The sequence below is a fragment of the Apteryx rowi genome, unplaced genomic scaffold (genome assembly GCF_003343035.1).
Source record: "Apteryx rowi isolate R43461 unplaced genomic scaffold, aptRow1 scaffold_113, whole genome shotgun sequence".
Lineage (NCBI taxonomy): Eukaryota > Metazoa > Chordata > Aves > Apterygiformes > Apterygidae > Apteryx > Apteryx rowi.
Window position 1 is genome coordinate 762,047 of NW_020447342.1, and position 12,839 is coordinate 774,885.

General features: G+C 43.4%; 1 protein-coding gene across 1 annotated transcript; it reads left to right on the forward strand.

The window, feature by feature from the left end:
• The first annotated feature begins 3,205 nt into the window (after nt 1-3,205).
• On the forward strand, nt 3,206-12,569 carry CHRNA6 (cholinergic receptor nicotinic alpha 6 subunit). The gene is made up of 6 exons (XM_026078675.1): nt 3,206-3,458; nt 5,919-6,058; nt 7,775-7,819; nt 8,457-8,566; nt 8,688-9,675; nt 12,446-12,569. The coding sequence occupies exons 1-6, from the start codon at nt 3,380-3,382 to the stop codon at nt 12,566-12,568; spliced, it is 1,485 nt and encodes a 494-aa protein (XP_025934460.1). The 5' UTR covers nt 3,206-3,379; the 3' UTR covers nt 12,569.
• The last annotated feature ends 270 nt before the right edge of the window (nt 12,570-12,839 follow it).

The window sequence follows — 12,839 nt, forward strand, 5'->3', positions numbered from 1 at the left end:
AAGGGAGCAGACAGAGCCTAGAGCACTGAGGAATGACAAAGGGGATGGGGACAGCACTGGGGTGTCTAAATTATAATGCTAAATTATAATGTCTCCCATCCTGAGAAATTTCCTTCCTGTGACCTTTACCAAGTTCCATCTTCATCTTTTTCCCTTTTTTAACTTCAGCTAATGCACAGACAGACCATACTTGACTACGGAACCATCAGTAAAACAGTATAATTAGACGGATACTTTCAACAGAAAGAAAAAATAGTTCTAGTTTCCTTTCTCTGGCATCATTTTCATTAGCAGTGTGTGTCCTGGCCCCAGAGCAGTGCTACATGTGAACACCTGCACATGAGCGAGCTCTAACCGAGGTGATGGTTCCCAGGAGCAGCATTGCTTTCTCAGCAGCTGTCTGCTTGCAATGGTGATAAGCAGCAGCGTAGGCATGCCGTGCAGTGCAGCTGGGATCCCTGCCGTCTTCTTCACAGCTGCTTCAGCACCGCCACAGCGAGCGAGTGAGCGTATGGGTTTCCCTGAACAAGAACATGGTGAGTGGTGGCTCATCCTCCACAGTACTTTTGTGCTAGAAACCTTTACAGCAGGCAGATTGTGTGCTTCCCTACAAGCTGCATGTCCTCTGCTGGCTGAACCATCTCACCTGAAGAAGGGAGGCTAGATATTTTGCTCTGAGTCAGTATGTTCTTGAACCACATGTAAAGGGACTAATTCAACCTCTGCTTCCACACAGGGAAGGCAAAGGCAGAGTAAAAGGCTTTGTCTGTTCTTGCTGTTTGGGCCTGGCATATTGACACCCACCTTGGCCAGCTCGTGTTAGACTCAGTTAAGTACTTTCACTGACAGCGGTGATTCACACATTTTCCTCTCTGCTCCCAGCTGCCTTCCCTGCCACTGAGGCAGAGGCTCAGCTGGTCTCTCCATCTGGATGCTCACTGCCTGCTTGCCATGGCCCAGTTTGAACTCCTTATCCTTCCCCTCAAGCCTTCCCTGCGGGCAGCGCCGGCTCCCGCAGGGTCGCAGAGGCAAGGCAGGCTCGGCACTCTCCCTCCTCCCATCTGCTCACTGAGGAACGCGCGCTGCCTCCTAGCTCAGCCTGCTTCCCTGGTGTCTTCCCTCCGCCACCAAACACAACTACTTTCCTCGAGTCTGGCAGTAAGGATCACCTTGCCAGTTGGTCTGCCATTGCTTTCCCCTGTCTTTGGAGGGAGGAAACACACTCACACCGGATTCCCTGGCTTGTCAGTTTGTTCACCAGAACAAAAAGTCTTGGACACTTGAAAACATTTCAATTTGGGGTCAATTTTTTTTCAAACTGTACTTGCCTATGTTACTGTGCCTGGTCCTGGTACACGCACTGGTCTCTCACAGCRGTGTGTATGCCATGATGCACTATGGCAAGTAACAGGCGTCCTGTGATGCCCTGTGGCTGCATACTTCTCTTGCACCTTAGGCAGCATAAATTCAGGGAGGAAGTATTAGCTTCATTGAGTAAGGTGAGGGAAGTGCAAGGTTATGGATATATAGTGCTAACTTCATTCCAACAAACATTTCGACTTGGGAAAACCAGACACAACTCAAAGCTTTTTTTTTTTTTTAACTTTATTTTCTTGGAGAATGTTAGCAAAATGGAAATTTGGAAGGAAAAAATCATTATGGAAAAACTCACATTTTCATCTTAAAACAAACCATTTGGAAGAAGAGTTTGTATCCAGCTTCACCTTGGAAACACCTCATAGCTGTGTCCTGTGTCCTCTCATTTGCTCACATCCACATTAGTTTGTTGCTGCTTTTGACAGTGCAAGATCCCTCGCAGCACCCCCACACTCCTGTGGGTTTGATTTTTTGTTTTCTCAGCTCCTTGCAGACGTGTGGCTCYGTTCAAGGTCCCCTCAGCCAGCAGCAATACCTGTGCGAGCTCCAGTGAGCTCTGGAGTAGGGCCCCTGTTAGTAATCCTCCAAAACTGCCTTTTCTTCCCTCAGTCTTGCCCTGGGTGACTTTGTCCACTTCAAATATCATCTGTTTGCAGACAACTCATTCCTAAGTCTCTTTCTCCCACGCAGACCCCTTCCTTTCTACTCATATTTTAGCAGCTTGTGTAGAAGAGAAACCACTTTCTCATCCTGAGAGGCCTTGCCTCTGCGCTCTGCAGTGTGAAGGGCRTCCTCATTCTTTTTATAGCTTTTCTTTTCTCTCCACACTTTTACAGTGTAACTGCCTGGAAATCAGCAGTATTTCTGTTTTGATCAAATCATCCATCCAGTCGCTCTGACTTGTTCATGCTGGGTTGAGCACACATAAAGGAGATTCCCTGTTGGAGCTGCTTTCAGAGGGGCTGGAGGGCCCCAAGTCACCTTTGGCACCATCCACCCTTCCCCAGTTAAACAGGGCACTCACTTGCTCAGACCTTTTGCCTGCAGTTTCTGTTCAGATGTTCCTGTTGCAAGGAAACCCATACTGAGTGTTTGAGGAGCAAGCACAAGTTAATCTTTACAGGATTGGGATCTTTGGTTTTTTTAACTTCTGTGACTAAGAGTAATGCTCTGTCCTAGTGAACCTGGTGTGTTAGCTGCTTCTGTGACAGCACTTGATGTTTCTCCTTCAGTCTACTGCTCTATTTCCAAACCAGTAGTATACCAGCACATAGATCATACCACAGAAGAAAATCACAGGAAAACTGATGTTGTGAGATGACTTGTCGGTCAGGAAAGAACTTAGCATACTTAGGTGTTCCTGTCAGATGGCAATAATAAATCTATTTACCTTAGAGTTATCCKCCTAGAAGACTATCAAGCAGTTCTGGCAGATGATGCTCTTTCTATTTCAAGGCTCTGTTTCTGGTAGAGGTGTTAAAACCACATAGCATCCATTTCTCCTGCGGCAGAACAGCCAAAAAAGTGAAGATGTTTCATTCCTGCATATTCTGACAGACTCACTCAGGTGGGATCTGTGAAGAAATCACACCGAGCCATAGCTAAAGCAGCTGCTTTTGGGTGACTGTTCTTTAACCAGTGGGTGGAGGGCTGGAGGGATGCCTCCCCCCTCCACGAACGCAGCTGCCTGTGGCTCGCCTTCCCTCTCTCCTGCATGCTCATGCAGGGTGCGGGTGACTGGAAATGTGAAAAGTCACCTGATCGGACGCTGCCTGACTCCATTCTCTCTGCACAGCCTAAGCTCTCCTCGCCTGGTGATAGCAGGAGCAACTCTGCAAGGCTTTGCTGTGCTCAGCAGACCGCAGAGTTTGCTGCAAATGCAAAACCGAAATCTTTGTGCCACCCACTTACAATCCAAGGGGCTTCTGTGTCTTCTTGCCTTCTGTTTCTGTTTTTTCCCAAACCTCTTTCCTCAAAAGGAAGGTCTATTCTGCTTCTGGCAATGCATCCTGAGAGGTGGCTGTGTTGGCACTACCCTGCTTTCTGTGTGTGGGCATTTGTGTTCACATCCTTGATTAAAGGTAGGCTGTCTTTGATACTCGTCTCTAAAATACCTTCTAGTCATTGTCTATGCTTCTGTTTTCCTGGAATGGATTCAGTGTAAACTTTCTAGGAGCTATTTCTACCTTGAAATCTGTAATGTTTTAGCAGTATTTTAAGGGAGTTCAAGCAACACTAATTTTCACACATAATAAAACTCTTCATTTCGGTCTGATAACTGTTTGAGGAACTGATCCTAATGCAGAATGGAAAACAAAATAGGAGCTCTACTAATATTGCTAGGTGTTTGAATTTTGCCATTGCTTAAATAATGCAGGTTAAAGATGCATTTGTTCTGTACTCATGCTTTCAGAAGTGAGAACTCGATATATTTTATTCATTGTTGTTTGTTATTTATTGCTAAATGCGGAGTGATTTCCAAGTATAAGACTCACTGAGTTTCAGCAGGATTTCTTCTTTTAAAGTCTTCTTTGAAAGTCTCAGCTCTGCTGATGACCAAGACTCACATTTATGAATTATTGTGCTTTTCTTAGCAGGGTATTAGGCATTGTCTTAAAGCAGCACAAATAAGATGAGAATATGTAAATGAAGTATAAAAATGAAAGGCCTGAAAACTTGCCTGTTTCCAAATGTTACTTTATTTTAAAACATGTGTCCATTAAGAAACTGATAGGAATATTTCACATGAAACATGATTTTAGACTCACTGACTTTCCTCCTAGGACTTTGGTAGTGAACCCCATGTCCCCACAGCAGGGTTCTTCTAGTCACAGTGCTATGGCTGGTGATAGGGAGACCTGAAAAGGAAACTACTTTTCCTTTTTGAATGGCACAATGCACAATGTGCAAGTATCCAAACTCTACAGGCAGTAATGTATCTTCTCTAGGTGTTGCTAAAGGGATGAAAAAAAMCATCAAGTCATGGAAAGATTACTGGAATTTTCTTTCCATAAATGAAAGTYATCAATATCCAACATTTCAGCTTTTAATTGTGATGATCCCTGGAATCTGTGCATGCTCTGTATCACCTTAAAGGAAGAAACATTATTTTTTGAAGATAGAGAAAGGGTGGCCCATGCATGATATCAGTGCTGTATGCTGAGACTAAGCATCTCCTTATAGGACATCTGTTCAATCACAGATCACTGTGTTCACTGGAGGAAATGCTAAATGCAAATTTATGTTCAGTGCCATACCAGAGACCACTCTATCTAACTCAAACCCCATCTGTGTTTAAAGTTTTTGCTGTCACTGAGGCCAGCTGTGATTGCTTTCCTGAAGTATTCTCCTGTAGCTTGGGACTAATGCAAAACATCATGACCTGAACATCACGATCTGAAACAGTAATTTTTCCTCACTCACATCAATAATAACCTTGGCTGCATCATGCAGCCTTGACAAGATAGCTATGCTCAATATGAGGAGCAAGTTCTAAATCTTTGCCTTATGAAGTATTTTGACTTTAAGCGCTGAATTATAGTAGTGGGTTGAAATAGTCAAGTCACCCAAGAAAGATATTTTTCCAAGCTGGTGTCACCTGAGCCTACATGATCTAGTCTTTCCTTTTAAATTCAAAGTTTCTAGCCTTTAGCACTGTGAAAATAACTATTTCAGATGTGGGCTGTATGTAATGGTTTCAAAGCATTCTTCTGGAGTCTGCAGCAAGGCAGCTCAGTACCTGTCATATAACTTATCCCTGCTGAGCCATGCAGCCTGTCCTGCACTGACTGAGGGTTACAGCTATGACCTGCTTATTCCCTAAGAACAGCTTTGAATGTCAGAAATACATGCTATTTTTTGAGAAATTGTAACATTTCCACTTCTTTTTCTCACAGAGCTTAACAAACAAATGTCCTTCTGAGCAGAAATTGCTCTAAAGAGCTGAAATAGCAAACCCGAGCTATGTACCTATAGTTTTTTGGGCTAGGAGGAATCATTATAATCACCTAATCAGACTTTCTGCCATAGATTTCAATGCAGTAGCTGCAGCCTCAAGCTTTTAATTTCTGAGTAAGAAGTTATGTTTTCATAAACCCTCAGCTTTAAATTAAAGTACCCAAAGGTGAGTTCATTTCCAGGTAAGTTGTCCTTCTACTCTTTTGGCTGAAAATGTGTGCCTTGCTTCTGCTTAGAATTTGCCTTGTCTCAGCTTCCAGTCACTAGACCTTGTTCTGCTTTGGTCTGATATCAAAGTGTGCCAAATGGAGACTTATGGACCATATCCAGCTCAGGGGACATTTTGGTTCAGGCCATCACCTTCAACTTTGAGGAAACAGGGAGCAGTGAGTGAAGTCCTGCAGGAGAATGCTTTTGACAGGCAATATACTATGAGCCTTCTTCTCTCTCTGCTTCTGGGTCTTGGCATACAGTCTCAAGCACARGATCCAGAAATATGTCACGGAATAGCACATTATCCAGCATCTTCTTTCCCTCTTCCTTACCTCTGAAGTAGCTCTCCTTGTTTATTTTTATCAACACAGATGTCACAGCCTGTGAATCAGAAGAACGACTGTTTCATAAACTCTTCTCCCACTACAACCAGTTCATCAGGCCAGTGGAAAATGTGTCTGATCCTGTCACAGTGCATTTCGAAGTGGCCATTACCCAGCTTACAAATGTGGTAAGACTCATTACAGTAGCCTGCTGAGATATGGGGGTGGGAAGAGAGTTCAAGCGTGCAAACACACATAAACTGCTAAAACAGCACACATAACTGGTGATTGCACCTGCAAATCACATAGCTCACATTATCATGTGTGTCCGTGTGTACATGTGAGTCCTTTGCAGTTCTGTCTGTAAGCCAAGTCCCTTCAGTGCTCGAATGAGCAGCTCAAACTGTACTGATTCATTTTCTGTCTCTCTAGTGTCAAATCTCTCTACTCCAGGGAGCAACCTCCAGCCCTCAGAGCAGCAGTGCCAGATGTCCATGCCCACTCTCCATAGGGCTGGCCCACTCCGGGGCCATCTGGTTGTGTCCACATTATGTAGCGTGTGGCTGTGTTCTCCCCTGGGGCCAGTGTCATTTTCTGAGTGGCCCTGAGACATAAAATCTTTTTTTTTGCAAGTTTAGTCCAGTTTGCTTGGTTCAGAATAACGTAAGGATTGTGTTGCAGCCTGTGGGGTGGTGTTTTTAGACATTGAACTGGGAATAACTGTTGTGTGTTGTGGGATGTCTGTATACAAGAGTGAGTTTGTGTAAGGTGGGAAACCTGCTGGGATAGTGTAGAGGGACTGTGGAAGAAGCAAAATCTGGTCTGGTTGCACCAGGTTGAAGTTTGCTCTGTGAAGTTGAATTGTCGGCAGAACAGAACCTGGATTTCAATTCCCAGGGATCTCCCTGGGTCCATAACGAAGCAACAGACAAGCAGAATGGAGCAAGATTCAAGAGCAGCTGTGGAGTTAAATTATTTGAAAGTTTAAATGAAGGCATTGTAAGTCCTCATGGTAGAGATAGGGCTTTGACCTCTCAGCTGTTGGAATTAGTATGTCAAAGTATTTTGTTTCCAGATCACAGGTAACTTGGCAGATTTCTAGAGTTTACTTCTATCTTACGTAACGGCCCCTGGAACTGCCTTTAGGAAAAAAAGGAAAATGATAAATAAACCAGCTGGATTTTCCAAATAAACATTCTCACAGATATTGCAAAAATCAGCCTGCATTCACAAACATTACATATGTAATCTGATTCTTTGCAAATTCTTCTAGACTGAAGGCTCATTAGAACAGGACCCATCATTTATTTTCGTGCATCATGTAGCACCTTTCTGATTCATCGCTGGCTGTAAAAAGAAGGTGTCAGTACTACAGCCACCTACTTTAGTGCTGGTTCAATGCATCTACTCCAGGGGCTTGCACAGAAATGCAAGACTACTGCGCTATGGATGCCATTTTCCCTGAAGTTCGACCAGTACTGTACTAAGTAAGTAGGGCATTTTGGAAACTGAATCCAACAAAACATATAGCTGCAAGAAGAACCCTGCTCCACTCACTCTGGTCAGACTAATCATATGCTTTGTCTTCATGCATTCAGGCCCCTGGCATACCCTTGGTATGTCAGGTATTTGTGGGACACAGCCCCTAAAAAAAATTCTGTAGAGTTGCAGACTACTGTGCAGAAAATGTCAGCCTCCTGGAAACAGCTTTGCTTTGCCTAGTTATCTTTCACAAGCACCCTAAAAATAACCTATGATCACCTGAGACTCACAGACCAGAAAAAGGTCAGGTAGGCTAATGTGGAGTTCTGGTTTCCACTTCTATCAGAGTAAATCTGTGACCATCTCAGGATACTATAACAGATTTATGGAGTGAAGATGTGCGTGTCTGTGTTTGTTTCTAGGATGAAGTCAATCAGATTATGGAAACCAATTTGTGGCTGAGACATGTAAGTGACTGCATTGCATTTCTTATGCATTTTGCATAGATGCAATGAAATGTATGTTACCTTGAAAGTTAGATCTACAGAATAAGTGCTTGTTTAGTAACAAGCATTTTAAAAATAGATATAAGGAAAAGAATCTCCATTAGCCAAAGCTCCATTTGAAAAAGCCATTTTCATTATGTGGTCTTACTTCTAAGGAATAAGAAAGTGCAACCCATCTCTCATGTGCAGTGCATTCTCTTCCAGCTCCATTATCATCTGTTTATCCAATGAATTTCACTTAGCTGAATGTACCTGTTAAGGAATGATTAAATATGCAGCTCTGCAATCCCAGGTCATCTCCAATTGATGTTTCCAATCAAAAGATTTATTAGCAAAAGGAATGTGCCTCCTTTTCGCCTGATGGTTTTAGCAGTCATACATAGACTCTTTGTCTTAGAGCAAATCAACGTGAGCAAAACTCGTGCATCTCCAGCATTTCTCCAATGCATGGCCTGTTGTCCTTTGGACTATTATCCCCTTCTTCTACATATGCTATGATTTCAGTCTGTATTATAGCCTGTCATTATCCAGGCAGATCTGAGAGGCAGATATTTGCTGATTACAGTAGGTTTATAATCCTTGTTCATTCTACTTTCAGATTTGGAATGACTACAAATTGCGATGGGATCCCACAGAATATGATGGCATTGAATTTGTTTGGGTACCAGCAGATAAAATTTGGAAGCCAGACATTGTCTTGTACAACAAGTATGATGAGTGCTTTTCCATTTTACCCTGTCTCTTAGAAATTTCCTCATGCAGTGTCCCTGGAAGATATTGTTTTACTTTCATGGTCATTTTCCTTTCTTTGCCTCATTTTTCTTTCCAGTGCTGTGGGAGATTTTCAAGTTGAAGGCAAGACCAAAGCCCTCCTTCGCTATGATGGAATGATCACCTGGACCCCACCAGCTATTTTTAAAAGCTCCTGTCCTATGGATATCACCTTTTTCCCATTTGATCATCAGAACTGTTCACTGAAATTTGGTTCATGGACCTATGACAAAGCCAAAATTGATCTTCTGATCATTGGCTCCAAAGTAGATATGAACGACTTTTGGGAAAATAGTGAATGGGAAATAGTTGATGCTTCTGGCTACAAACATGACATCAAATATAACTGCTGTGAAGAGATCTACACAGACATAACATATTCCTTTTATATTCGAAGGCTGCCAATGTTTTACACCATAAATCTAATCATTCCCTGTCTCTTCATCTCATTCCTGACTGTGTTAGTTTTTTACCTGCCATCTGACTGTGGTGAGAAAGTGACTCTTTGCATCTCTGTGCTACTCTCTTTGACTGTGTTTTTACTGGTGATCACAGAAACAATCCCATCCACCTCTTTAGTAATTCCCCTCGTAGGTGAATATTTGCTCTTCACCATGATATTTGTGACTTTGTCGATTGTCATCACTGTGTTTGTCCTGAATATACATTACAGAACCCCAACCACACACACAATGCCCAAATGGGTAAAAACCATCTTTCTTAGCCTGCTCCCAAAAGTCCTGCTGATGCAGAGGCCTCTAGAACAGCAGAAAAAACACACCTCCAGAAAGAGCAAGAACGGATCAACCAGTAAGCCAGGCAAGTCAAAGCGTAGCGAGCACAGAGGTGCTAAATTACAGAAGGAGCAGCGATGCTGTCACTGTGACGGAGCAGCTGAACCCACTACCACCAAAAGCAGGCAAATGAGCCACCAGCCACTGAAATGGACGGCAGAGCACATGGACTACTCCCCGGAAGTGAAAGATGTCATTAGGAGCGTTCAGTTCATCGCAGAGAACATGAGGTCTCAAAATGAAACCAAAGAGGTAAGGGGGTATGCACCCAACCGGGCCCGGGGCCACACACATGAGAACAGTGAGCAAGGACTGAAAAAACACAGCTTAGGAGGGCAGCCCAAAGGAACTGGGGTTGCTGGGGAAGAGAATTGTGAGACCTGCAGATGGGTCAAAGTTTCCTACAGAAAGGGAGGAGATAAATCATCCATTGAGGGGTAGAACAAGAAAAGTGAGCTCCTCTGTTCTTCATCTATTCCCAGAGGATAATTTAAGCAGCAAGAGAGTTTTAGGTTAGACATGAGGACGACCGTTCTCGGGGGAAGAGAGGAGCATCTGCCTGTGGAGGCCATGAGGTTTGAGGTAAATGAGCACTGATCAGCAGTGGTTCAGGCAGAGCTTATCCTGCCGTGGAGCAAGGCATAGACCAGATGAGACCTTTTAAGGCCTCTTTCAACCCTACTTTAGTTCCTCAAAAGTGATCCTTCTGCTGCTTGCTAGCTGCTCAGCCCTGATAAGCAGCGATGCCTTGATGCCGACAGTGCTATTTGCCAAGAAAGGTGCTTTTCTGTGCTAAAAAGGGAGCGTGGCCCCCAGCTCCCACAGAGCTGAGGTGCTTTGGGGTTGTGCTCGTGAACAGAGTCGCATGGGAGAGGCTTCCAGTTCAGGCATACTGTTTGAACAAGCAGATTTGGGGACTGCTTTTTGATGAGCAGAGCTTGTCTAGTAGTGCTGTGGTTAATCTGAACAAGAGCAATTCTCAGCCAGTGATAAATCTGGTAAAGATATTCCTTTCAAGATGCCGTTGTCTCTACTTTGTTTCAGTCTGGTCTGTTTTGAATTTTTTACATTGATTTGACTAACTGCAGCTTCAGCGATGCAGTGTTTTCAGCCATGACAACCATATTTTGAAAGAAAAACTGAGTTTTGGGGGAAGACAACTGAATAAAAACGGAAAACAGATGAATTAAGACAGACTGAAGAAAGACAGAAGGGGTTTTAAAAATGAAATCTGGCACTTGGACTTATGGATTTGCTTGTGTGAAGTTATAAATATTTCATCCTAACAAGGATTACTGTCACAGAAAATGATGCACGTTGGTATTTTAAGAACTCAGGGGCCAGATACTCAGGTGTAAACACATGCAACTAAAAGCGGCTCCAACAAAGGTTATTGGACCACCCATGCCTCACAAAGAATAAAAGTTGTCAGACACACCAAAGAGTTTCAAACCTAATGAAACGTTTACTTTAACCAGTCATGAAATGTTTCCTTTTGGATTTGAGTTTTTAGGCGCTATATGAAGGTAAAATCCATTTCAAAATGAAATACTGCTGTTTTCATATTGAAAACTGCAAATATTTTGTGAGGAAAACATTGGTGTTCTTCTTTCTATCAGAATAATTTGTTGAGATCTGCAGAAATTCAGGAAGCTTCTGTGCCACCCAAAAATTACTTCCCCCCTCTTTTTTTTTTTAATGCAGTGAAAAAATTTTCATGCCAAAACATGTATCTAACTTTGAACACAGGGCTTCAGTTAGGACTGGTGATTGAAGTACATAGCATGATCCGGCAGTACATGCCAAGCCCAAAACAAAAGGCGGGAATCTTTCAGCACAGAGGAGATGGGGAATGAGCTGAGCCTGTGCCTTGATGCCTTGCTCGACCCCAGCATTTCAGTCCTGCTCTCACTGCCACTGTAGCTGCATAAGACATGGCCGCGTACCATATCCATCTGGTTTCTTGGAGGCACACCAGATAAGCAGAAGTTTTGCATGAAGCAGTCCTGGGAACATGCCACTTTGATTATACAGCTCGTGATAACCCTTCCATTGGCAATTTTGCTGAAGTGCATTTTGCAGAGCTCTTCTGCCACATGAAATTGCATTCTCAGTCTGGCATGTGCGTCATCAGCTCTGTCTCTTACTTGTCAAGACATATTAAAGGTGGGAAGCAGGATTTTTCATCTGGGAACAGTTCCTCTCTATAGAGCAAGGGAAAAAATGGGATTTGTTTTCAGGCAAGCACTGAAGAAACTCTTCTGCAGGCTGTTTCAGCCAGCCAGTCAAAGCCATCTGGGTGATACCATGCACTAGCACTGTACAAATAACAGCCCTTTAAAATGGTGGCAACATTTACAGCAGCTGGAGTTCTTGCTGCATTTTCTTTCCCAAGAAGCACAGTGGCAGCCTCTTGGAGGAAAACACCAGAAACTGGGAAAAGAAAACAGGGTGGAAAAATGCTCAGCAGAGATTATTGAGCAAACACTAGGTGTTACATGAGTGAATGTTCGTCCTTTGATGCAATGGTCCACATACGTAGGTACAGTTTAGAAGGCAGTAACTGCATTGAACATATTTCTAGGGTGCATATCTCAGAGGTAAGGACTTCACCCCAGCCTGCAGCCTGAGCATGCTGAGCACACGTGACGCTGCACTTCACGCAGTCAGGGCCCTTGCTTTGCTATAGTCCAGTTGCCCAGTTTGCTGGAATGAGTCAAGCCTAATTGGAGTGACACAGTGGCAAATCAGGCCAGAGGAGCAAAAAGTGACAGATAGTTCAGGGACAGGCACAGAAATGGGCCCAGATGTTACATTATGATCATACTCACTCTTTGAAAATCAGTCCCCCCCAAAGAGACTTGCAAACGACAGCAAGTGTAAGTACCACATTCTCACCTGTATGTATGTCCTTCTTCATCATGTTCAAAAGCACAAGGGACATTTCTACCATACAGCATCAACCCACAATTGCATGTTACATTACCTGTAGTTTATCCTTCTTTCTTTYTTTCTCTTGCAGGTGGAAGACGATTGGAAATATGTAGCTATGGTGATAGACAGAGTATTTCTCTGGGTATTCATAATCCTCTGTGTGTTTGGAACTGCAGGGCTCTTTCTCCAGCCACTAATAACAGACAAATAACCCTGATCCACTGCTTTRTATCCATTTTTGTTTTATTAACTTTTTAATTCAGAGCTGTTCCCTACATTTCTTTCCTCTTACGCCGCCCCTCTGCTCAGCCCCTCCTCGGCGTCCACCCACAAAGGGAAGGAGAGAAGGGAAGAGTCCTCTGGGAAAGCAAAAACACAAAGTATCATAAGAAGACAACTAAAAATTGGAGATGAGCATGTGGTCTTTTTAAGACAGATTTGCTGGGATTTTGATAATGTCTATCCAGGTTTCCCTCAGTGAG